The following is a 26847-nucleotide window of genomic DNA, read 5'->3' as shown; positions in this document are numbered from 1 at the left end:
GTTCTGGGTTAATGGTCCCATCTTCATCGGGGGCAATGAACAGCAGGGTGCGTGGGCAGCCGCCATCTTTATAGGGGGCAATGAGCAGCAAGGCACATAGGCGGCTGCCATCTTTATAGGGAGCAATGTGCAGCATTGCGCATAAGTGCTGCCATCTTTATAGAGGGCAATGAGCTGTAGGGTACATAGGCGCTGCCATTTTTATAGGGGGTAATGGGCAGCAGGGCACATAGGTGCTGCCATCTTTATAGAGGGCAAGAGCAGCAGGGCACATAGGCGCTGCCATCTTTATAGGGGGCAATGGGCAGCAGGGCACATAGGTGCTGCCATCTTTATAAGGGGCAATGGGCAGCAGGGCGCATGCGCGATCATCCTGGGCCAGGAAATAGGAGGAAAGAATGTTGTGAATTTCACAGAATTGTTACAGCACAGGAGGGCAGTCAGCCCATCGGCCCATCGTGTCTGTGCTGGGTCTCTGAATGAGCAATTCACCTCGTGCCATTACCCTGCCTTCTCCCTGTAATCCTGTTCATTCTTCCTTTTCAACTAACAGAATTCAGAGTTTGTATCCTGACTGACAGTGATGGATTTTGGAAACTCCTTTTATAGGGGCTTAGAAGGGGAGGATTTACACACAGCAAACTCAAACCAAGAGAAATGTTTGTTCTGAATTTTATTCTGTCCTTAGTGATTGCTTTTGTAAACATCTTTTGCAGAAGGGATTTACTGACAGGAAACTCAAACATAGCATCATGCCAAGAGCTGACAGAGTCATTCAATTCATCAGGACTGGAATATCACGGCCTTTGAATTTGGAAGGAGAAATGTCTGTCTGTAGAAAAAGATTTCAGTGTGACTGGAAAAGCACCGAGACACATACACCTGAGTGAGAGTGTTCCAGTGAACTGACTGTGGAAAGAGCTTTAACCAGTTACACAGCCTGAAACAAACATCACACCTTTCATGGTGGGGAGAAACTACATGTGTTGTGTGTGTGGTTAAAGTGTGAACTGATTATCCAATCGGGAGAGACACAAGGACACCAACACCATGGAGAAACCATGGAAATGTGAGGACTGTGAGAAGGGATTCAGTTCCCCATCCCATCTGGAAGCTCATCGATGCAGTCACACTGGGGAGAGGCCATTCTCCTGCTCCGTGTGTGGGAAGGGATTCACTCGGTTATCCTGCCTTCAGACACACAAACTTGTTCATTCTGATAACAAACCGTTTACATGTTCTGACTGTGAGAAGAGTTTTAAAAGAAAACCAGATTTGCTGACACACCAACGTATTCACACTGGGGAGAGGCCATTCACCTGCTCTGTGTGTGGGAAGGGATTCGCTCAGTCATCCAACCTGCTGACGCACCAGCAAGTTCACAATGGGGAGAGGCCATTCAGCTGCTCCGAGTGTGGGAAGGGATTCATTCACTCGTCCATTCTGCTAAAACATCAGCGAATTCACACTCAGGACAGACCGTTCACCTGCGACTGTGGGAAGGGATTCACTCAGTCATCTCATCTGTTGAGACACCAGCGAGTTCACACTGGGGAGAGGCCATTCAAATGCTCCGTGTGTGGGAAGAGTTTCATTAATTCATCCCACCTGCGCAGACACCAGCGAGTCCACAACTGACTGCATGGTTGGATTCTGCTGTTATTGCTGCTGTTAATCACATCCAGGACTGAACCATTTTCTTTCCAACAGTTGGTGTTTGTTTCTGCTGATGTTAATAACCCCTATAACTAAGCTGGAGATTAATATTCTGGATGAATGTCAAATAAATCAGCTTGGTGTCAAACACATCGTGTGTGGAGTATTTGTTTTCTTCAGGATAAGAGGAGACGAATTGAAATCCTGTTCTTGACTGTTCCATTTCTGAGCCTTCTCTCCTCTGTTAAAGATAGATTTGTATTTCTGCAGAGCCTTTCATGACATCAGGATGTCTCAAAGCATTTTACAGCCAATGAAATTCCTTTGAAGTGCAGTCAATGATGAAATGTAGAAAATACAGCAGCTCATTTGTACACAGCAAGATCCCACAGACAACAAATTGATAATACCCAGATAATCTGTTTTAGTGATGTCGATTGAGGGATAAATATTGACCACGACTCTGGGGAGAAATCCCCGGCTCTTTGAAATAGCATCAATGGATCTCTTAAACCTGCCTGTTCTGCCTGATCTGAAAAACGGGACCTCTGACAGTGTAGCACTCCCACTGTACTGCAGTGGAATGTCAGCCTGGATTTTATGTTCAAATTCTAGAGGTGGATTTGAACACACAACCTCCTGGCTCAGACAGGAGAATGCACCCCTTAGCCACAACGAGCACCTCATCATTACTTTGGATTGTTCCAGTTCTCAGACCTTTGTTTACTCTCATGGAGAAGTCCCAGCTCCCCATACCTTCCAGGGTGTCTCTCCAGGCCTGGATACCCCGGGGAGGTATCAGTAACCCACCCGTGTACCTGCCCTCGGAGTGTTTGATAGGACAGTGTAGACAGAGAGCCAGAGGGACAGTGAGTGTCCTGAACATTGTTGTGCAGTCTGCTCCAAATTCCATCCCTGGCTCTGATTCTTTTGGTGATGACTTGAATTTGATGTCCTCTAGTTACCAACTCACTGACTGATTTTCCTCATTTATCTGATGAAATTTTGAACCTCTCCCTCAGATCTCCAGTCAGCCTTTGTTCTGATGAAAAAAGACCCAGTTTCTCTAATCTCTCCCGATAACTAAAGCCTCTCTTCCCTGGGTCTTCTCTGTGAATCTCTTCTGCACCCTCTCATGGCCTTGACATCCTTCCTGGTGTAAGATCCCCAAAACTTGACTCAATATTCTAACTGCAGCCTGACCAATGATTTGTACAGGTTAACATGACCTCTGTCCTTTTGAATTTTACACCCCAAATTATAAAACCCAGGATCCCATGGGCTTTTTAACTACTTTACCAACATGTCCTCCCACTGTTAAAGGTTTGTGTCTCTGAATTCCTTGTAGGTTTTAGGGATATTAACACAACATGACTAAAATACATTGACATCCAATGTCTGATATAATGTGTATTATGGCATAGAAAAGTTTAGTCAGAGTTAGAAACTCAAACAGGCTCTTCACTGCAGACAGGTCACCATGGAAACACTGATAAGACATTCCATTCCACAGAACCGACTCATTGGAAACTCTAATCAGATCAGGGGAAAGGACAGAGTTTGTCTGTTATGAACCACAATTGAAACGTAAACAAAGTGAGGATAGATTCGATTATCATGTGTGATGTTTATACCTGTAATTGTAAAACTATAAGAAATAACAAAATTAAGAATAGGCAGGGGAGTTTAGGGAGAATGAGAAAATTACTGAAGAAAAGTAACTGCTTGAAACCAGGGAATGTGTTTTTGTAAATCACAGATTAGAGAAATTCCAGCTCTCCTTACCTCACTCCCTGCCAAAATTCAACAGAGAAGACAAGGAGTCAGAGGCCAGAACTGGATCACTACAGGGTATAAAAGTGAAGGAATTCTGATGGAACAGGGCAGTCAGGGACTGGAGACACCGGAGATCAAGCTCAGGGTGCCCAAGTCTCCATCCAGTGGGCTGACCTTGTGTAAGTGACTGTGGACACTTGGGACTTGGATGTTTACTCGGATTGATGGGACAATATAAGGTACAGTAGAGGACAGTGAATCTGCTCATTTCTTTATTTCTTAAGAAGGTGTTAAAGTTGCTGACACTAACTTCAACAGTGTGTTTATCAATAAGAAAATGTAAACTAGAGTCTTCCATGTCTTAACTGTTCTGTTTCTCCAGCCCTTCTGAACCATAAGCATTTGGTGAATATTTTAGCTTTTTAATTCAGGAAATATATCACCTTATATTTTCTGCATTAAATTTAACCTGACATGTTACCTCCCCCAGTTGCTAACTTGTGTATTAACACTGAGTCACTTATATTCCTCTTCACTGTTCTCCCCATTTCCTATTGTAAAATCATCCAGATATTTTGAACTTAAACCCATATAGCGAAACCCGATCATTCCATTATATTAAGAAGAGCAATGGTCAGAACACCGACCCTGGAAGAGAACTGGATAGTCTGAAGAGTATCCATTTGTCACTACTTTTCTTTATTCTTTCCTGGGATGGGTATTGCAGGCAGTGCCAGCATTTGTTGCCCATCCTTAATTTCCATTTGAGAGCAGTTAAGAGTCAACCACATTGCTGTGGTCATGAATCTTGTGTAGGCCAGACAAGGTAAGAATGGCAGATTTCCTTCCCTAAAGGTCATTAGTGAACTTTTATATGGTTTCCCCTCCTCACTTCCTGCTTCAATTGCCCTCTACAGCTCCATTCACCAATACCCATAGCATTATTTGGTGATATGCCACTAAGGTTACGACCCAAAAAAAAAAGCTCATGGTGTAGGGGATAACACATTAGCATGGATAGTGGATTGGTTAGCTAACTGGAAGCAGAGAGTAGCAATAAGTGGGTCTTTTTCAGGTTGACAAGCTGTGACGAGTGGAGTGCATCAGGCATCAGTGCTGGAGCCTCACATATTTATATAACTATTTATATGTAAGTATATTTATGTAAGTATAAAAATATACTATTTATATAGAACCTCAACTACTTATATAGAAGACAGTGGACAAGCAGATGTAGTATAATGTAGGAAAAGTGAACTTGTGCACTTTGGCAGAAAGAATAGAAAGCAGAATATTATTTAAATGGAGAGAGATTGCAGCACTCTGAAGTGCAGAGAGATCTGGGTGCAGGAGCATAAGGGACCTGGGTGTCTGTGTGCATAAATCATTAGAGGCGGCAGGATGGTTTAAGAGATCAGTTAATAGCACAAGGTATCCTGGGGTTTATTAATAGGGGTACAGAATACTTGAGCAAGGAGGTTACGCTGAGCTTGTGTAATACACTAGTTAGACTTCAGCTGGAGTATTCTGGGCACTGCATTTCAGGAAGGATGTGAAGGCACTGGAGGGAGTGCAGAGGAGGTTTACAAGGATGGTTCCAGGGATAAGAGATTTCGCTTATGAAGATAGATTAGAGAAGTTGGGATGGTTCTCCTTGGAGAAAAGAAGGCTGAGAGAAGATTTGATTGACGTGTTAAAAAGCATGAATAGATAGAGAGCAACTGTTCCCATTGGCAGAAGGATTGAGAACCAGAGGACACAGATTTAAGCTGATTGGTAAAAGAAGCAAAAACTATATGAGAAAAAACTTTTTCACACAGCAAGTGGTTAGGGTCCGGAATGCACTGCCTGAGATTGTGTTGGAGGAAGGTTCAGTAAAAGGATCCAAGAAGGAATTAGATGGATTTTTTGAAAAGAAACTCTCTGTAGGGTTATGGGAGAAGGTAGGAAAAAGGCACTAGATGAAATGGTCATTCGGAGAGCCAGTGCACACATGATGGAATCCTTCTGTACTGTAAGAATTCTGTGATTCTCTCTGTCACTGTCTCTCTCTCTCTATATCAGTCTCCTCCTATGGAGACCAGAGTCTTATGTGAGCCCAGACCAGGCATGGCAGGTTCCCTCCTGAAGGGCATTACTGATCTAGTTGGGTTTTTATTACAATCCAGCAGCTTTTATGGCCACTTTTGGTGGTGCCACAAATTGCCAGATTCATTCAGCTCAATTTCACAACCTGCTTTTGTGGGTTCTCTTTCACACTTTTTTCTATTTTAAATCCATTTCACAGGGTATTAGAAGGGAAGGATTTTCAGCCAGGAAACTCAAATCAAACATCACATCAGGATCTGACAAAGTCACCCAATCTATCGTAACCTGAATATTATCAGATTTTGAAATGGAAGGACAAAACACTGTTCACAGTGGGGAGAGACAGTGGAAATGTGGGGACTGTGGAAAGGGATTCATAACCCCGTCTTTGCTGGAAAGTCATTGACACATTCACACTGGGCAGAGGCCGTTCACCTGCTCCCAGTGTGGGAAGGGATTTACTCGGTCATCTGACTTGCTGACTCACCAGCGGGTTCACACTGGGGAGAGGCCGTTCACCTGCTCTGAGTGCGGGAAGGGATTCTCAGTTAAATCCCACCTGCTGACACACCGACGCACTCACACTGGGGAGAGGCCATTCACCTGCTCTGAGTGCGGGAAGGGATTTACTCAGTCATCCAGCCTGCTGACACACCGACGAATTCACACTGGGGAGAGACCGTTCAGCTGCTCTCACTGCGGCACTAGATTCAGGCGATCAGATGAACTCACTTTACACCAGCGCACTCACACTGGGGAGAGACCATTTACCTGCATGGATTGTGGGAAGGGATTAACTTGCTCATCCGTCCTGCTGATACATCAGTGACTTCACACTGCAGAGAGGCCGTTCACCTGCTTTGACTGTGGAAAGGGATTCATTCAGTCATCCAGCCTGCTGTCACACCTGCGAGTGCACACTGGAGGGAGACCTTTCATCAGCTCCAAGTGTGGGAAGGGATTCACTCGGTCACCTGACCTGCTGAAACACCAGCGAGTTCATGAGTAACAACAGTGATTGAATTTTGATGTTAACCACATACAGGACTATGTGACAATAAACTCTGTTCATTGGAATCTGCTTCTGCTGATGTTAATAAACTCCAGCCCAGTTATGGCACCCCCCCTCCCCCAACAGGGCCATCTGTCACTTGTTTCTATGTTGTTCTTTCACAGAGTGCTGACTCTTGTCCTGCTATTCACACATTCTGCTTTCTTACCTTTGTGCCACTATCAGCACGTTCTTTAGTCTTCACCACTGCCATTAACACTCCCTTTGTCTTTTGTCCATGACATATTTGTCTATCTTTCCGAGCCTCCAACTGTCGCTGACCTAACCTGCTTTACCTGCTCCACCCTGCTTAAACAGTATAAATTCCATCACATTTCAACTTCTCTTTAGCTCTAAAGAAGAGTCATATAGACTTGAAACATTAAGTCTGTTTCTCTCTCTACAGACGCTGTCAGACCTGCTGACAATTTCCAGCATTTTCAATTTTTATTATGGCAGTTAAGTTGTTGATATAAGTCAAATAAATCATTTTGTGTTAAGTACAGTGTATTGTGTCTCTTTTTAATATCTCTAACACAAGTTCGATCCTTTTGAAGGGCTTTCACTCTACCCTGTCTCCCCCATCCTCCCCTCCAACAACAAATGTGAGGAGTTCATGGAGCTTCTTTGTCACTAAGATTGAGACAATCCGATCAGCTGCCTCTGCTGCTTCCCTTCCTTCCACTAGCCCACCTGGCCTTGCTGTCTCTGAAGTTTTCAGTTGTCCTAGCCCTGACTTGCAACTTTCTCTTGTTTCTTTCTGATCTCTCATACCTGATTTCTCCATGGTGCAAGTTTCTTTGTGTCTCTCCAGGTTGGATGATCGATTGGAGCCTTGTCCACACACAACTTGTGTGGTTTCTCCACACTTTGACTGTTGTGGTTTAATCAGGCTGTGAAACTGGTTAAAGCTCTTCCCACACACAGTTCACTGAAAGACTCTCACTTTGATACACGTGTCTTGGTGCTTTTCCAATTTCAATGATAATTTAAATGCACAGGCAAAACAATTATTTCTCCTTCAAAAACAAAAATAGCTGGAAAACTCAGCAGATCTGACATCGTCTGCGGAGAGGAATACAGTTAACATTTCGAGTCCATATGACTCTTCATCAGAAAAATCATATGGACTTGAAACATTAACTGTATTCCTCTCCGCAGATTCTGTCAGACCTGCTGAGTTTTTCCAGCTATTTTTGTTTTTGTTTCAAATTTCCAGCATCCGCAGTATTTTGCTTTTATCTAATTATTTCTCCTTCCCTAATTGGAAACTGACCATATATGAATGAAGTGATTGAATAAGATCCTGTTGAGATTTTTGGTTTGAGTTTCCTGCCAGCAAATCCTCCCATTCTAACCCCATGTAAATGGAGTTTACAGAAGTTATCACTGTAAATACAGTATAGAAATTCAGAACAGACAATTCCAGTTTCTATGGAACATTCCCCCCCCCCCCCCTTTCATTCTCACAATTCTATACATCTCTGTCCCACACACTCCTCTCCCTCTCTGCTCATTGTTCCAGATTCAGTGTCCAGTCTCCAACTTACTCTTTTCTCCTCTCCAGATTCTCTCCTCTTGTCCTCAAACTCAGACTGTGGATTAATCCCACTCCTTCACTCAAATTCTACCAAATAATGCAGCTCACAACAACAAATCATCTTTAATATTTTACACAGGGCACTGGAATTTTAGACAAATCAGTTTTCAAAATGATGAGGAATTTCAGCCAATCAGGGAGGTCCAGGCTCAGCCCCGCCCCTCATTCACTCCGATTGCTTAGAGGATCAGCCGCTCCTTGTTTGATCCTCCACACCTACCTCCGCACCTATTGGGCCGGAGCTGCCTTCAATCAGCCGGGCATTGTAAGCTGTCAGATGAGAGGTCACTGTCGAGAGCGGGTTATTAAACCCCGAGGGGCGGGGTTTACAAATTCCGAGTGCGGCCCCAGAGCCGAATATTAAACAATGAACATTCTCCACTCTCACTATCCGCAGCTTCCGGCTTCTCTCCGGGAACAACCTCAAACAAAGAGACCAGGACCCTCCGAGCATAAAAGCAAAAAACTGCGGATGCTGGAAATCCAAAACAAAAGCAAAAATACCTGGAAAAACTCAGCAGGTCTGGCAGCATCTGCAGAGAGGAACACAGTTAACGTTTCGAGTCCGTATGACTCTTCAATAGAACTAAGTAAAAATAGAAAAGAGGTGAAATATAAGCTGGTTTAAGGTGGGGAGGGTAGAGCTGGATAGAGGGCCAGTGATAGGTGGAGATAACCAAAAGATATAACAGACAAAAGGACATAGAGGTGTTGAAGGTGGTGATATTATCTAAGGATGTGCTAATCAAGGGTAGAAAGCAGGACAAGCAAGGTACAGATAGCCCTAGTGGGGGTGGGGTGAAGGAATCGAAATAGGCTAAAAGATAGCGATAAAACAAATGATGGAAATACATTTAAAAATAATGGAAGTAGGTAGGAAAAGAAAAAGCTAGATAAATTATTGGAAAAAAAAGGGGGGGGGGGGAGAAATTGGAAAGGGGGTGGGGATGGAGCAGACAGTTCATGATCCAAAATTGTTGAACTCAATACTCAGTCCGGAAGGCTGTAAAGTGCCTAGTCGGAAGATGAGGTGCTGTTCCTCCAGTTTGCGTTGGGCTTCACTGGAAAAATGCAGCAAGCCAAGGATGGACATGTGGGCATGAGAGCAGGGTGGAGTGTTGAAATGGCAAGTGACAGGGAGGTCTGGGTAATGCTTACGCACAGACTGAAGGTGTTCTGCAAAGTGGTCACCCAGTCTGCGTTTGGTCTCTCCAATGTAGAGGAAACCGCATTGGGAGCAATGAATACAGTAGGCTAAATTGAAGGAAGTGCAAGTGAAATACAGCTTCACTTGAAAGGAGTGTTTGGGCCCTTGGACGGTGAGGAGAGGTGAAGTAAAGGGGCAGGTGTTGTAACCTTCTACGGTTGCATGGGAAGGTACCGTGGGAGGGGGTTGAGATGTAGGCGGCGATGGAGGAATGGACCAGGGTGTCCCGGAGGGAACGATCCCTGCGAAATGCCACGGGGTGGTGGGGGGGGGTGGTGAAGGGAAAATGTATTTGGTGGTGGCATCATTGCTGGAGTAGGCGGAAATGGCGGAGGATGATCCTTTGAATGCGGAGGCTAATGGGGTGATAAGTGAGGACAAGGGGGACCCTATCATGGTTCTGGGAGGGAGAAGAAGGTATGAGGGCGGATGCGTGGGAAGTGGGCCGGACGTGGTTAAGGGCCCTGTCAACCACCATGGGTGGAAAACCTCGGTTAAGGAAGGAGGACATGTCAGAGAAACTGTTTTTGAAAGTGGCATCATCAGAACAGATGCGACGGAGGCGAAGGAACTGAGAGAATGGGATGGAGTCCTTACAGGAAGCAGGGTGTGAGGAGCTGTAGTCGATGTACCAGTGGGAGTCGGTAGGCTTGTAATGGATATTGGTGGACAGTCTATCACCAGAAATTGAGACAGAGAGGTCAAGGAAGGGATGGGAAGTGTCAGGGATGGACCATGTGAAAACGATGGAGGGGTGGAAATTGGAAGCAAAATTAATAAATTTTTCCAGGTCCAGATGAGAGCATGAAGCAGCACTGAAGTAATCATCGACGTACAGGAGAAAGAGTTGTGGGAGGGGGCTGGAGAAGGACTGGAACAAGGAATGTTCCACATACCCCATAAAGAGACAGGCATAGCTGGGGCCCATGCGGATACAACTTTTATTTGGAGGAAGTGAGAGGAGTTTAAGGAGAAATTATTCAATGTGAGAACAAGTTCAGCCAGATGGAGGAGCGTAGTGGTGGATGGGGATTGCTCGGGCCTCTGTTCGAGGAAGAAGCGGAGACCCCCCAGGCCATCCCAGTGGGGGATGGAGGTGTAGAGGAATGGGACGTCCGTGGTGAAGAGGAAGCGGTTAGGGCCAGGGAACTGGAAATTGTTGATATGATTTAGGGTGTCAGAGGAATCAAGGATGTAGGTTGGAAGGGACTGGACAAGGGGAGAGAGAACGGAATCAAGATAGCAAGAAATGAGCTCCATGGGGCAGGAACAGGCTGACACGATTGATCTGCTGGGACAGTCCTGTTTGTGGATTTTGGGTAGGAGGTAGAAGCGGGCCATCCGAGGTTGGGAGACTATCAGGTTGTAAGCTGTGGAAGGAAGATCTCCAGAGGAGATGAGGTCAGTAACAGTCCTGGAAACAATGGCTTGATTTTCAGTGGTGGGGTCATGGTCCAGGGGGAGGTAGGAGGAAGTGTCTGCGAGTTGACGCTCAGCCTCTGCGAGGTAGAGGTCAGTGCGCCAGACAACAACAGCACCACCCTTGTCAGCGGGTTTGATGACAATATCAGGGTTGGACCTGAGGGAACGGAGTGCAGCAAGTTCAGAGAGAGATGGGTTAGAGTGGATGAGAGGAGCAGAGAAATTGAGATGACTAATGTCGTGCCGACAGTTCTCAATGAAAAGATCAAGAGAAGGTAAGAATCCAGAGGGAGGGGTCCAGGTGGAGGGAGAATATCGGAGGTGGGTAAAAGGATCCATTCAACGGGGAGAGGACTCCTGCCCAATGAAGTGAGCACGGAGAAGAAGGCAGCTGAAGAAGAGTTCAGCATCGTGCCGAGCCTGAAATTCCTTGAGATGAGGGCGTAAGGGTATGAAACTAAGTCCTTTGCTGAGCACTGAACATTCAGCGTCGGAGGGAAGGTCAGGGGGTATGGTGAATACACGGCCGGGGCTGGGATTGGAAGACGGGATGGGGACAGAGGGACAGGCAGGGGTGGAGGGTCCTGGATGGGTGTTGGTGTTGATGAGTTGTTGGAGCTTGCGTTCCTTTACACTTAAAAGAAAGAAACAAAGTTTCTTGTTGAGGCGTCGGATGAGACGAAGAATAAAATGAAACTTGGGGCATGCGCAGCTTTGAAAAAGGGTCCGACGGTGCTGCTGGAGGGAGAGGTTGAGTGTGTTCATATGGTGGCGCATGGCACTGAGTGTGGATCTCAGGATGCGACGAGAACAGCAGTCCGAGGAGCACTGTATGTCCAGGAGATACCTGTAATCCTGGGTGGGTTCGAAACATAAGGGATGGAACTTTAGTTGAAATCCACGTGGACTAATCTGAGACAGAGACAGTCACTGAGGAAGGAAATATGGCTGTGAAAGCGGGTTTTAGTAAACACCTTGTCAAACACCAGGAGAGAAATGGAAAGCAATGAAGGTGAACAAGGCAAGAAAGATACGAAAATCCTGACGGAGAGAAGAACAATATTTCTTCAAGGTGGGCATTCCTTGAAGAGGAGTGGCAGTCAATTAAACACTAAGATAAAAGCAAGAACTGTGTTCTCTCAGGTCCAACCCGGACATTGTCATCAAACCCGCTGACAAGGGTGGTGCTGTTGTTGTCCGGCGCACTGACCTCTACCTTGCAGAGGCTGAGCGTCAACTCGCAGACACTTCCTCCTACCTCCCCCGGACCATGACCCCACCACTGAACATCAAGCCATTGTTTCCAGGACTGTTACTGACCTCATCTCCTCTGGAGATCTTCCTTCCACAGCTTCCAACCTGATAGTCTCCCAACCTCGGACAGCCCGCTTCTACCTCCTACCCAAAATCCAAAAACAGGACTGTCCCGGCAGATCAATTGTATCAGCCTGTTCCTGCCCCATGGAACTCATTTCTCCTTAAACTCCTCTCACTTCCTCCAAATAAAAGGTGTACCTGCATGGACCCCAGCTATGCCTGTCTCTTTATGGGGTATGTGGAACATTCCTTGTTCCAGTCCTAATCCGGCCCCCTCCCACAACTCTTTCTCCAGTACGTCGATGATTACTTCGGTGCTGCTTCATGCTCTCATCTGGACCTGGAAAAATTTATTAATTTTGCTTCCAATTTCCACTCTTCCAACATTTTCACATGGTCCATCTCTGACACTTCCCTACCCTTCCTTGATCTCTCTGTCTCAATTTCTGGTGATAGACTGTCCACCAATATCCATTACAAGCCTACCGACTCCCACACCTCCTTACACCCCGCTTCCTGTGAGGACTCCATCCCATTCTCTCAGTTCCTTCGCCTCCGTCGCATCTGTTCTGATGATGCCACTTTCAAAAACAGTTCCTCTGACATGTCCTCCTTCTACCCTAACCAAAGTTTTCCACCAATGGTAGTTGACAGGGCCCTCAACCGTGTCCGGCCCATCTCCTGCACATCCACCCTCACGCCTTCTCCTCCCTCCCAGAAACATGATAGGGTCCCCCTTGTCCTCACTTATCACCCCATTAGCCTCCGCCTTCAAAGGATCATCCTCTGCTATTCCACCTACCCCAGCATGATGCCACCAACAAACACATCTTCCCTTCACCACCACCCCCCCCCCCCCCAGCGGCATTCCGCAGGGATCATTCCCTCCGGGACACCCTGGTCCACTCCTCCATCACCCTCTATACCTCAAACCCCTCCCACAGCACCTTCCTATGCAACTGCAGAAGGTGCAACGCCTGCCTCTTTACTTCACCTCTCCTCACCATCCAAGGACCCAAACACTCCTTTCAAGTGCAGCATTTCACTTGCACTTCCCTCAATTTAGTCTACTGCATTTGTTGCTCCCAAAGCAGTTTCCTCTACATTGGAGAGACCAAACGCAGACTGGGTGACCACTTTGCAGAACACCTTCGGTCTGTCTGCAAGCATTACCCAGACCTCCTTGTCGTTTGCCATTTCAACACTTCACCCTGCTCTCATGCCCACATGTCCGTCCTTGGCTTGCTGCATTGTTCCAGTGAAGCTCAACACAAACAGGAGGAACAGCACCTCATCTTCTGCCTAGGCACTTTACAGCCTTCTGGACTGAATATTGAGTTCAACAATTTTGGATCATGACCTCCCTCCTCCATCCCCAACCCCTTTCCGATTCCACCACCCCCCCCCGTCCCCCCAACTTTTTTTCCAATAATTTATATAGATTTTTCTTTTCCCACCTACTTCAATTATTTTTAAATGTATTTCCATCCATTGTTTTATCTCTACCTTTTAGTCTTTTTTGATTCCTTCACCCCACCCCCACTAGGGCTATCTGTACCTTGGGGTCATGAGGACACTAAACCTCAGCTGTGCTCTTCTCCACCGATGCTGCCAGACCTGCTGAGTTTTTCCAGGTATTTCTGTTTTTGTACCTTGCTTGCTCTGCTTTCTACCCTTAATTTGCACATTCCTCAGATAACATCACCACCTTCAACACCTCTTTGTCCTTTTATCTGTGACATCTTTTGGTTATCTCCACCTATCACTGGCCCTCTATCCAGCTCTACTTGTCCCACCCCCTTTAAACTAGCTTATATTTCACCTCTTTTCTATTTTTACTTAGTTCTGTTGAAGGGTTATTCGGAATCGAAACGTTAACTGTATTCCTCTCCGTAGATGCTGCTAGACCTGCTGAATTTTTCCAGGTTTTTTTGTTTTTGTTTCGAAATTCGTATTTTTGTTTTTGTTTAGGATCTCCGAGCATGGGCGTAACTGCCTGCCAAGCCGTGGCAGATAAAGCGGTTTCTGAGATGCATGGGATTGTGGGTGACGCGGCCGCCATTGGAGACCAAGTCTTAGTTTTTCTTTGTCCGCATCTGGGGAAGTGAGGAGGAGATTCTGATCACAAAAGGATTGCAAAATAAGAAAGGCCAAAATCCATCTCCCAATCCACATCTTCCAACAATGGATCTGTTAGCCAATCTTAGCAATGCGTCTGTTTCAATAAATATGACAGCTGGTCAGTAATGCTTTGCATTTTAATGGGAAGTATCAGATTTTTTTTTTACCACTAAGAGCTTGCGTGGTGGACTGTAAATTTTTACTCTTCTCTTTGGATTATATGCAGAAGGTCTGGTGTAATTAGAGAGACTTGGTTTGCAAGATGTAGTCACTGTGAGCGTAATAACAGAACATTTTGTCAAAGTTCAGTGACACCTGAGCACTTACTAAGTGAGCGAGTATGCAAAAATATAACTCAAACAATCACAGTTTCTACAGGTTATCTTCTGACGACAATTAGATAGGTAAGAAAGGAATCAGGAGTGTGGAGTCCCTTCCAGCTGGACAACAGTGCATAGACATTGCAGGAGGATGGTTTGATCAATGAGAGACAGCAGGCCAGGAAGGACAGTGATGGGTAGTTTACCTTTGTCACACTCAAATAAGATGTACTTTGTGACTTTAATTAGGGTTGTTTGGAGACTGTTGCAGAGACAGAAATCTTACTGGAGGGATTCAAAGGTTGAGTTCTAGGAAAGAGGGGCATGGATTTGGGAGGTAAGAATGACCTTGAGGAGGAAAAGGTGGTGTGAAGGGGCAGTAGTTTACAATGACTGAAGTGAAGGATTGTTTTTATTGAGGAGGGGGTGATGATGGCAGATATGAAGGAAAGAGGGGTAGTAATTAAAGAGAGAGAACCATTAACAAAGTCAGCATACATGGGGAAGTTGGGTGGTCAGAAGTTTTGAGGAAATAAGGTTAATGGAGCAGGAGTCGGTCTCATGGACATCATGATCCCTGGGGGGGCATGAGAGGAAATGGGAGGGAAACTAGAGAAAGATGAAGGTTCAGGGCTCGGGAAAGGGAGAACTTTAGAGGCAGTATGGCCCAGTGGGATAGTGAGAGGGAGAGAAGCAGCAGAGGCAATTGATCAGACTGTCTCAATCTTAGTGACAAAGAAGCTCAATGAGCTCCTCATACTTGTTGTTGGAGTTGAGGATGGGGGAGACAGGGGAGAGGGACAAACCTTCAAAAGGAACTAACGTGAGTTAGAGATATTAAAAAGAATTGATACTCTATTTAATGCAGTGCAGATTTATTTGACATTTATCCTCAATATTAACACCCATAACAGGGCTGGTGTTGATGAACATCAGCATCAACAGATTCCAATGAACATGGTTCAGTCCTGGATGTGATTAACAGCAAAATTCAATTACTGTAGTTACTTGTGAAGTCACTAGTGACTAGCAGGTGGGATAAGTGAGCGAATCCCTTCCCACAGCAGGTGAACGGCCTTTCCCCACTATGAACTCACTAGTTTATGGTGTACAGTGAGTTGAGATAAAATCCTGAACCCAGTTCTAAAGTGAGAGCACCTGAACAGTTCCTGGCGATGTGAACATTTTGATTGGATATCACTTCCCAGGAACCTTTGCAGGATTTCCCATGATATGGGCATTTAAATGTCCCTCCACACTGTGAACTTGCTGTTGTTTCAGCGAATAGGATGGCTGAGTGAATCCCTTCTGTCACTCAGTGAGAACTTGATGGGGTGTTAGAAAGGTGACTGTCTGAGTGAATCCCTTTCCACACAATGGCAAGGTGAATGGTTTCTTCCCATTGTGAACTTGCTGGTGTCTCAGCAGGTTGGATGACTGAGTGAATCCCTTCCCACACTTTGAGCAGATGAAAGGCCTCTCCCCAGTATGAATGCGCTGGTGTGCAATGAGGTCAGATGATCGCCTGAACCCAGTCCCACAGTGAGAGCACCTGAATGGTCTCTCGTCAGTGTGAGCACGTCGATGGGACATCAGGTCCCCAGAACTTTTATAGCACTTGTCACAGTCCGAGCATTTAAAAGGTCTCTCATCTGTGTGAACTTGCTGGTGTCTCAGTAGATGGGTTGATCTTGTGAATCCCTTTCCACACATGCAGCAGGTGAATGGCCTCTCCCCGGTGTGAATTCGTTGGTGTGTCAGCAGGTCAGATGACAGAGTGAATCCCTTCCCACATTCAGAGCAGGTGAATGGCCTCTCCCCAGTGTGAACTCGCTGGTGTGTCAGCAGGTCAGCTGACCGAGTGAATCGCTTCTCACATTCAGAGCAGCTGAACAACCTCTCCCCAGTGTGAACTCGCTGGTGTGTCAGCAAGTTGGTTGAATTAATGAATCCCTTCCCACATTTGGAGCAGGTGAATGGTCTCTCCCCAGTGTGAACTCGCTGGTGTGTCAGCAGCGTGGACGACTGAGTGAATCCCTTCCCACATTCAGAGCAGGTGAACGGCCGCTCCCCAGTGTGAGTGCGTCGATGAGTTTCCAGCTTAGACTGGTAACTGAATCCCTTCCCACAGTCCTCACATTTCCATGGTTTCTCTCTATTGTGGATGGTACTTTTTCCTTCCATGTTTAAAATCCGATGATATTCAGGTTACAATAAATTGGACGACTCCGTCAGATCCTCTTGCGATGTTTGGTTTGAGTTTCCCAACTGCAAATCCTCCACTTCTAATATCCTGTGAAATTGATTTAAAACATAAAAAGGGAGGGAGAGTGAAACCAGTAAAACACAAAGGCAGATTGTGAAATTGAGCTGAATGAATCCGGTAATTTGTGGGCCTGACACCAGGGAAAACTGTCCATGAAAACTGCTGGAATGTCATAAAAAACCAACTGATTCACTAATGTCCTTCAGGAAAGGGAACCTGGTACCCGGTCTGGGTCTCACAAGACCCCAGCCTCCACAGGAGGACAGAATGTGAGAGGGGCAAGAGAGGCAGGGGGTGAAGGAGAGAGATTTGGTATGTCTACAACTTGGCCAGAACTTTGACAAAAATTCCAAAAACCTCAACCTGCACCAACCAGAAAGACCAGGGTGGCAGGTGTATGTGAACATCATCAACTTCAAGATCCCCTCCAAATCACACATCACCTTGATCAAATGAGCAGAAATTTCCTCCCATTTAAATATTGGGAAGACCAAAGCCATTGTCCTCAGTCCCTGCTACAAACTCCAGTCCCTAACCACCAACGCCATCCCTCTCCCCGGCAACTGTCTGAGGCAGAACCAGACAGTTCAGTTCACAACTTTGGTGTAGTATTTGACCCTGAGATGAGCTTCTGACCACATATCCACATCATCATCAAGACCACCAATTTCCACCTCAGTAACATTACCCGACTCCACCCTCGTCTCAGATCATTTGCTTCTGAAACACTCATCCATTGTTTTATTTCCTCAAGACTTAACTATCCTATCAGACCCCAGGCTGGCCACCCACATTCACCCTCCTTGTAATCTTGAGGTGATACAACACTCTGCTGCCCGTGTGTTTACTTGCAGTAAGTTTTGTTCACCCATATCCCCTGTTCTCACTGACCTGTAAAGGCTCCTGTTGAAGAAGCACAAAAATTTTAAAAATGTCGTCCTTGTTTTCAAATCCTTGTGTGGCTGTGATCATCCCTATCTCTGTTATTTCTGGACTTATTGCCCTGTTGCCGCCCTCTCACATTCAACTTCCCAGTAATATTGAGGTTGTTCCAGACTCTGCTGCCCGTGTGCCTAATCACACCAAGACGCCCATCCTCCCTGTGCTCACTGACCTACAAAGGCTCCCGTTTAAGAAGCACCTAAACTTGAAAATTCTCATCCTTGTTATCCTCCCTGGTCATGCCCCTCCCTATCTCTGTAATCTCCTCCAAACACACAACCCTCCAAGATATCTGCTCTCATCTAATTCTGGCCGATATGGATCATTCTACCTCCAGTGGCTGTTCTTGCAGTTCCTTCTGGATATTCCTCATTAAATCTCTCCTGCTCACTACTTCGCTTTCCTATTTTAGGATATTCCTTAAAACCTACCTCTTTGAACAAGCTTTTGTTCACCTGCCCTCATACTTCCTTGTGAGGCTCGGTGTCAAATGTTACTTTATAACATTTCTGTGAAATGCCTTGGAACATTTAAGACATTAAAGGTGCTATATAAATACAAATTATTGTTGCTGATTTGGACATATATCACCATTCCTTCACCATTGCTGGGTGAATAACTTCTTACCTAACATCATTGTTGGAGCATCTTCACCACACAGACTGCAGCGGTTCAAGAAGGTCAAACATCATCTTCCCCACAGGTAACTGGGGAATGGCAATATATGTTACAGGTCTTGTTAATGACACCCAAATCCCAAGAATAAATTTTTAAATATGTTTGTGTTAAATAGATTAAAAGCATCCACAGAAATATTTGTTCCTAAAACAATATCCCTTTAGATTGTATGGACAGTGTCTGTTTAGCAACCTGATCTGTCCTGGAATCTACCTCTCTCGACAATTTCACATTGGAGATTGCTGGGTCCGACTGGGTTCCAAAGTCCTTGGGGTTAAACCCAGCAGCTTCTCCTCCATCTCCACTCCAGCTCAAACTGATGCAACAAAGGCTTTCAGAACGGAATTGGATAAGGCCATGAAGAGAAAAAAAATCCTCAGCTACAAGGAAAATGCAGCAGACTGCGACTAGTTGATTTGCTCTTGCATGGGCATGACAGATTAAATAGCCTCCATCTGTATTGTCATCATTCAATGATTCCATGACTTGGTGAAAAAGGACCAACCCCAGAGGCTAGAGACCAACTGCTGCAATCAACACAGCCCGATAGAAACCAGCTCTTAATCGGTCTGTCTGTGTTTCTAAACTCAGTTCTGTGAGCGATGCCTGAAATAACATAATAACAAAATACTGCAACTGCTAGAAATATGAAATATAAAGAGCAAATGCTCAAAATATTCAGGTCAGGCAGTAACTGTGGAGAGAGAAAAGGGGTCAATGTTTCAGGGTGTAAAGAATGAATTACAGGGAATACAAATGAAGCAGAATTTGATGGTCAATATAAGCTCAGAAGTGGGAGAGAAATGACCTCTAGAGCAGGAAAAACAATTCCTGACCACGGGAAGATAAAGCTGGTAAATCAGAGGTGTATAGCCAGGAGTAAGAGCAGCAGTGGAGACCTCATGTAGACACGGTTGGCAGAAATAACAGTAAAATACCAAATATGGTGAAATACATCCATTATTAGAGGCAAAGGAAGTTAGACAATGGCAGAGTGGCAGAGGTGAAACAGCAATTCAGATCCACAGTAAAGGATCCACACCAGCCCCAAAGCTATGGAATCACAGCACAGCATTAAGAGCTCCAAATGGTAGATGAATGCTCAATAATACATACCTCTGAAACAATTTCACTGTTTCCAAATTTAAAATCTCCTGCTGGAGTCTGCAGCTGGAAAGATATCAGAAACAAGAGTCAGAGAAAAATCTGGCAATCTTCATAAGACCATAAGACCCAGGAGCAAAAATTAGGCCATTCGGCCCATCGAGTCTGCTCCGCCATTCAATCATGGCTGATAAGTTTCTCAACCCCATTCTCCCGCCTTCTCCCTGTAACCTTTGATCCCCATACCAATCAAGAACCTATCTATCTCGGTCTTAAATACATTCAATGACCTGGCCTCCACAGCCTTCTTTGGCAATGAGTTCCATAGATTCACCACTCTCTGGCTAAAGGAGTTTCTCCTCATCTCTGTTCTAAAAGGTCTTCCCTTTACTCTAAGGCTGTTCCCTCAGGTCCTAGTCTCTCCTATTAATGGAAACATCTTTCCCACGTCCACTCTATCCAGGCCTTTCGGTATTCTGTAAGTTTCAATCAGATCCCCCCTCATCCTTCTAATCTCCAGCAAGTATAGACCCAGAGTCCTCAAACGTTCCTCATATGTTAAGCCTTTTATTCCTGGGATCATTCTTGTGAACCTCCTCTGGACCCTCTCCAGGGCCAGCACATCCTTCCTGAGATACAGGGCTCAAAATTGCTCACAATATTCTAAATGTGGTCTGACCAGAGCCTTATAAAGCCTCAGCAGCACATCCTTGCTTTTATATTCTAATCCTCTCGAAATAAATGCCAACATTGCATTTACCTTCCTGACTACCGACTCAACCTGCAAGTTAACCTTAAGAGAATCCTGGACTAGGATTCCCAAGTCCCTTTGCACTCCAGATTTCTGAATTCTCTCCCCATTTAGAAAATAGTCTATGCCTCTATTCTGCCTACCAAAGTGCATGACCTCACACTTCCCCACGTTGTATTCCATCTGCCTCTTCTTTGCCTAAACCTCCTAACCTGTCCAAATCCTTCTGCAGCCTCCCCACCTCCTCAATACTACCTGTCCCTCCACCTATCTTTGTATCATCTGCAAACTTAGCCAGGATGCCCTCAGTTCCTTCATCTAGATCAGTAATGTATAAAGTGAAAAGTTGTGGTCCCAACACTGACCCCTGCGGAACTCCACTAGTCACTGGCCGCCATCCTGAGAAGGACCCCCTTATCCCAACTCTCTGCCTCCTGGCAGACAGCCAATCTTCTATCCATGCTAGTACCTTGCTTCTAACACCATGGGTTCTTATCTTTCTGAGCAGCCTCCTGTGCGGTGCCTTGTCAAAGCCCTTCTGGAAGTCCAAGTAGATAACATCCATTGGCTCTTCTTTGTCTAACCTGCTCGTTATCTCCTCAAAGAATTCTAACAGATTTGTCAGGCATGACCTCCCTTTGATGAAACCATGCTGACTTTGCCCTATTTTACCATGCACTTCCAAGTTTTCTGAAACCTCATCCTTAATAATGGACTCTAAAATCTTACCAACGACTGAGGTCAGGCTAATCGGCCTGTAATTTCCCTTCTTTTGCCTCACTCCCTTCTTAAACGGGGGGGTTACATTAGCGATTTTCCAGTCCTCTGGGACCCTCCCTGACTCCAGTGATTCCTGAAAGATCACCACTAATGCTTCCACTATCTCTTCAGCTATCTCCTTCAGACCATTTGGTCCAGGTGATTTATCCATCTTCAGACCTTTCAGGTTTCCTAGCACCTTCTCCTTGGTAATGGCCACCATACCTCTGCCCCCCGACTCTCTTGAACTTTGGGGATGTCACTCGTGTCTTTCACCATGAAGACTGACACAAAGTACCTATTCAGTTCCTCCGCCACTTCTTTGTTCCCCACTACTACTTCTCCAGCGTCATTTTCCAGTGGCCCAATGCCCACTTTTGCCTCTCTCTTACCCTTTATATATCTAAAAAAACTCTTGCAATCTTCTTTTATATTACTGGCTAGTTTACCATCCTTATTTCTTTTTTAGTTGTCCTCTGTTGGTCTTTGTAGGCTTCCCAATCCCCTGGTATCCCACTGCTCTTCGCCGCATTGTATGCTTTCTCTTTAGCTTTTATGCTGTCCCTGACTTTCCTTGTCAGCCATGGTTGCCTCGTTATCTCTTTAGTATGTTTCTTCTTCCTAGGGATAGATTTTTGCTGTGTCTCCCAAATTACTCCCAGAAACTCCTGCCATTGCTGTTCCACTGTCTTTCCTGCTAGGCTCAGGTCCCAGTCAATTCTGGCCAGGTCCTCCCTCATGTCTCTGTAGTTGTCTTTATTCAACTGTAATACCGTTACATCTGATTTCAGCTTTCTCCTCTCAAATTGCAGGGTAAATGCTATCATATTATGGTCACTTCCTCCTAAGGGTTCCTTCACCTTAAGCTCCCTTAACAAATCTGCCTCATTACACATCACTAAATCTAGAATTGCCTGTTCCCTAGTGAGCTCCACCACAAGCTGCTCCAAAAAGCCATCTCGTAGACATTCCACAAATTCCTTTTCTTGGGATCCATTACCAACCTGATTTTCCCAGTCTACCTGCAAATTGAAATCCCCCATGATTACTGTAACCTTGCCTTTCTTACATGCCTTTTCTATCTCCTGGTGTATCTTGTGCCCCACATCCAGACTACTGTTCGGAAGCCTGTACATAACTCCCATTATGGTTGTTTTACCTTTGCAATTCCTCAACTCTACCCACACAGATTCTACACCTGACCCTACGTTGTTTCTTGCTATTGATTTAATTTCATTTCTTACTAACAAAGCAACCCCACCCCCTCTGCCAACCTGCCTATCTTTTCGATAGGATGTATATCCTTGGATATTGAGCTCTCAGTCCTGATCCCCTTGCAGCCATGTCTCCATGATGCCCACCATATCACACTTGCCAATTTCAATCTGCGCCACAAGCTCTTTTACCTTATTTCATATACTGCGTGCATTCAGATACAACACCTTCAGTCCTGTATTTCCCGTACCCTTTCTCATTGTCATCCCTTTATCTGATGTGCTTGAAGTTAGATTCCTAGCCCTTTTCGAACTCTCTGTCCTATTTTGTGTTCTGGAGAATCTAATAGCCTCTCCTGGGCTCTCCTTTCTTTTCAGTTTTTCATAATTTTCCATAAAGTTGAATCCACCTCCCCACATGCTAACCTGCTGCTTTGTTTCCCATTAGTCATACTTCTTTGAGTTTTACCCTTCCCTCCACACCCACCCCCCCCACCTTTTTAGTTTAAAGTCCTGTTGACCACCCTATTTACCCTTTTCACTAGAACATTGGTCCCAGATCGGTTCAGGTAGAGACCCTCCTGTTCCAATACTGTGCCCTATGAAATGGAACCCCTCTTTCCTGCACCACTCCTTTAGCCACGTGTTTACTTCCCTTATTCTCATGTCCCTATGCCAATTTGCACGTGGCTTGGGTAGTAATCCGAAGATTACAACCCTTGAGGACCTGTTTTTTAATCTAGTTCCTGATAATTCCCAAACAGGTCCTCTTTCCTAGTCTTACCTACGTTATTTGTCCCGACGTGGACCACAACGACTGGATCCTCCCCCTCCCTCTCCAATATCCTTTCAAGCCAGTCAGAGATGTCCCTCACCCTGGCATTGGGCAGGCAACATACCATGCGGGACTCTCGATCCTGCTTACAAAGGATGCTGTCAATTCCGCTAATTATAGAATCCCCTACAACTACCACTTGTCTTTTTGCTCCCACCTCTTGAATGGCCTCCTGTGCCACGGTGCCATGGTCAGCTGGCTCATCCTCTCTACAGCCCTGTTCCTCACCCACACAGGGAGCAAGTACCTCGTACCTGTTGGACAAGGTCAAGAGCTGAGGCTCCTCTGTTCCTGAACACAGGATCCCTCTACCTGCCTCACCTGCAGTCACACCCTGCTGACCCTGACCACTGACCCTGCTTGAGGTACTTAATCTACCAGGTGTGACCGCCTCCTGAAACAAAGCGTCCAAGTAACTCTCCCCCTCCCGGATGTGCCGCAGCGTCTGGAGCTCGGACTCCAGCTCATCAATTCTGAGCTGGAATTCCTCCAGCTGCAGATGTGGTAACTGCGGCTTGCAATGGGATCTGCCAGCTTCCACATCATACAGCTACAGCACATCACCTGCCCAGCCATCTCGACTTAGTTAATTAATTTATTAATTAGCTTTGCAGTTTTTTTTTCAAATTTGGTGCAGATTTCCTACCAACCAATCAGGTCACAGCTTTCCTGTGATGTTACTTTTTCAGTTTTGGCTTTAGTTACTCTATGCCCCGAGGTCACCACTCTGGTGCTCCTCCCTCTGAGTCTGCTCCCAGGACTTACTCACCAATCAGCTGCTTTTTCTTTAAAATCCACTTTCAGAAGAGTGTCCCTCACAGGTCTGGTGCACTCCTGAAGGCACTGCCTCTTACTCTCTTTTTTTTAGGTTTGAGGAGGAGGGAGGGATGGAAACACGACAGCAATGTAATGTTTGGGTCTATTCCGTTCTTTGACAGTGGGTCCTCCTCGATTCCCTCCTGAGTCGCAGTGGCTGCAGTGACTTCTCCCAGAATGCTTCAGTCACTTCTCACCAGCGCCCTCTGTTGTTCATATTTTCTAACTCCCTACACAGATTATAAATGTCATAATATTCAGTCAAGGTTTGAATTTCAGTGGAGACAACTTTCCTGTTGATTTGAGTTTGCTGTGCGCAAATCCTGTCCTTCTAACTCCCTCTAAAAGGAGTTTCCAAAATCCATCCCTGTCAGTCCAGCACACAAGTTTACATCATTCTCTCCTCCTGCTGCCTGGCCCAGGATTAGTTAAGCAGGGACATATTTGCATTGGAAGCAGTTCAGAGAAGGTTCTCTCGGCTTTAGATGGTTTCTCTGGGATTAGGGGGTTTATTTTTTGAGGAAACGTTGAGCATGTTGGGCCCGTACTCATAGGAGTTTTGAAGAATGAGAAGTGATCTTACTGAAACATGTAAGATTCTGAGGGTGCTAGACAGGTTGGATGCTGAAGGATGTTTTCCCTGATGTGGAACCTCGAAGTAGGTTTAAAAATAAGGGGGGGGGGGGCAATTTAAGACTGAAGTGAGGAGAAATATTTTCTCTCAGGATTGTTACTCTGTGGAACTGTCTTCCCCGGGGAGGAGTGCAGGCTGGGGAGTATTTTGGAAAAAGTCAAGGCTGAGTTTTTGATGTACAAGGGAGTCAAGGGTTGGGGAGGGGGAGCAGGAAAGTGGATTTCAAGGAACAATCAGATCAGCCAAGATCTTTTTGAATTGCCAAGCATGCTAGATTGGCAGAATGTCCCACTTGTGCTTCTAATTCTGATATTCTTATTCTTATTGTATTAAGATGGTCACACATGCGCACTGCAGCACACTGCTCCTCTAAAGATGGTGCATGTTCATCCCAGCCTGTCACTAGCTCCTGTTTGCAGAGTGGGAATAAAATCAACGCGCCAATCGTTTTCTCTCCTGGTCACTGGGACCCTGAAGCCTCGCCCATTACGTTACGTCACCGAGATGGACGCTCATGCGCTCTGCTCTCCGCCTCCCTCCCCAATCACCTCTCTGCTATTGTGTAACTTCTAATAATCTGTAAGCCTCTAATAATGGTTAACCTGGGGTAAAAACAAAAAAACTGCGGATGCTGGAAATCCAAAACAAAAACAGAATTACCTGGAAAAACTCAGCAGGTCTGGCAGCATCGGCGGAGAAGAAAAGAGTTGACGTTTCGAGTCCTCATGACCCTTCGACAGAACTGTTCTGTCGAAGGGTCATGAGGACTCGAAACGTCAACTCTTTTCTTCTCCATGGTTAACCTGGGCCTGTTCCCAGGATAAAAGCCCCAGGGCTGTAAATACGGGACCTGCAAACCCCATTTCTGGCTTGAGGCTTACATCGGGTGTTTATGAAGCCTCCCCTCACTCCCCACCCCTCCCCGGCTCCATTCCTCCCTCCGCCCCGCCCGCTCTCACCCATTTCCAAAAGCCTCTCCCACACTCAGTGCTCCGATCAAAGTGGCACTGCGCATGCTCCAGAAAGGTCAGCACGGCGCCTGCGCATTGGGCTCCTGTGGAGTGAATAGCGCACATTCACACTCGCAGTTAATGTTGGGTAACAGCAGCGCCTTTAACATTCGAAAGACAGAATAGAAAATAATTTTGTTACCCAATTGAAATAAATTAATTTAAAAACACATATAAATTCTGTGCATCGCTATGTTCCATTTTTCAAAGTGATTTAAACTTCTGCTGTCCTGTGGGAATGCGCTGAACTTTTAAATCTTTTCCACTGATTCCCCTCTCCCTCCTCCCCTCTAGGCGCTGACACTGGCTGGGTTAAATCTCAAAGTCACTGCTTCCTCTCTCCTTGCGTTTCGATCCCTGATACTGAATGTTCACTCTTTTATAGAATGGTACATCACAGATAGAATTTAATTCAGCTCATCACACCTGTGCTCGCTTTTTTGAAGATCCATCCAATTAATTCCACAGCCCTGCTGGCAAGGTCAGAACAATGTATATCTGCTGTAGTAATGCAAGTGGTGAATGGAAAAGGCTTTTCAGGTGGACGCTTCTTAGACACACCCATCCCTGTGAATTTAGTAGATATAAAGGATTCACTGAAATAAAAACAGAAAGTACTGGAAAAACTCAGCAGGTCTGGCAGCGTCATTGGAAAGACAAACAGAGTTAACATTTTGAGTCTAATACGACTCTCCTTCAGAACTGAAATGGACAGATTTTCATCCTTTATTCTGACAGTAAAACTTACTGTGTCTTGTTTCTTTATCACAACCATTACCTTTCATTCAATTACATCTATGGTGTTTAATGTCTCCCGCCCTCTAAACCACCCTGACCTTCTCTTTTGTTTGACCTGACACCATTTTTTTAACAGCATAAAACTCATCACGTTTCTACCTCTCGTCAGTTCCAAAGAAGACTCATATTTCACCAGAAACATTAACTCTGTTTCTCTCTCCATGGATGCTGCCAGACTTGCTGAGTTTTTCCAGAACCTTCTGTTTTTATTTCAGATCTTCAGCATCCGCAGGTGTATTGCCTTCAAATAAGAATTAAGCACACAGAGTACCTGGTAGAGTTTAATTGAATCATTCTACATACCCCATATACCACAGTGACATTATTAAGAAAGGGCCAAGTTAAGAGAATATCCCTGGAATGACCAAGTCGATGAATTATGGAGTTAAGAAGCAAATGTATTAATATCCTGTAATATCACAAATACCAATTGGCTCGGATCTTGCAGTATGAAAGAACCCCACATTGTTGTCACATGAAAG

General features: G+C 45.4%; 2 protein-coding genes and 1 pseudogene across 4 annotated transcripts; 2 read left to right on the top strand and 1 right to left on the bottom strand.

Annotated features, from left to right (window-relative positions):
- Positions 1 to 716: 716 nt before the first annotated feature.
- On the top strand, positions 717 to 1804 carry LOC121270216 (zinc finger protein 239-like). The gene has a single exon (XM_041175531.1). It carries the CDS (start codon positions 1051 to 1053, stop codon positions 1636 to 1638), a length of 588 nt encoding a protein of 195 aa, XP_041031465.1. The 5' UTR covers positions 717 to 1050; the 3' UTR covers positions 1639 to 1804.
- A 4122-nt stretch (positions 1805 to 5926) lies between these two features.
- LOC121270301 lies at positions 5927 to 6674 on the top strand (annotated as a pseudogene).
- Positions 6675 to 15433: 8759 nt separating this feature from the next.
- Positions 15434 to 25545, bottom strand: LOC121270587 (zinc finger protein 774-like). 3 transcript variants are annotated; one of them, XM_041175958.1, is made up of 4 exons: positions 23877 to 23936; positions 19561 to 19614; positions 18394 to 18473; positions 15434 to 16851 (listed from the first exon to the last, which is right to left on the bottom strand). In XM_041175958.1, the coding sequence occupies exon 4, from the start codon at positions 16740 to 16742 to the stop codon at positions 15870 to 15872; it is 873 nt and encodes a 290-aa protein (XP_041031892.1). In that variant the 5' UTR covers positions 16743 to 16851; positions 18394 to 18473; positions 19561 to 19614; positions 23877 to 23936; the 3' UTR covers positions 15434 to 15869. The 3 variants fall into 3 exon arrangements, with proteins under 3 accessions (XP_041031892.1, XP_041031894.1, XP_041031895.1); XM_041175960.1 differs by lacking the exons at positions 18394 to 18473; positions 23877 to 23936 and adding an exon at positions 25517 to 25545; XM_041175961.1 differs by lacking the exon at positions 18394 to 18473 and having other exon boundaries at positions 23877 to 23915.
- Positions 25546 to 26847: the final 1302 nt, after the last annotated feature.

Source organism: Carcharodon carcharias, chromosome 27 (genome assembly GCF_017639515.1).
Source record: "Carcharodon carcharias isolate sCarCar2 chromosome 27, sCarCar2.pri, whole genome shotgun sequence".
In the NCBI taxonomy this organism is placed as follows: Eukaryota; Metazoa; Chordata; class Chondrichthyes; order Lamniformes; family Lamnidae; genus Carcharodon; species Carcharodon carcharias.
Note: the sequence above shows the minus strand (reverse complement) of the source record. Positions and strands in the feature narration are given on the sequence as shown.

Excerpts from the sequence above, each read along its gene's own strand:
- LOC121270216 (XM_041175531.1), top strand. The coding sequence starts at position 1,051 with ATGGAGAAACCATGGAAATGTGAGGACTGTGAGAAGGGATTCAGTTCC.
- LOC121270587 (XM_041175960.1), bottom strand. The coding sequence starts at position 16,742 with ATGGAAGGAAAAAGTACCATCCACAATAGAGAGAAACCATGGAAATGT.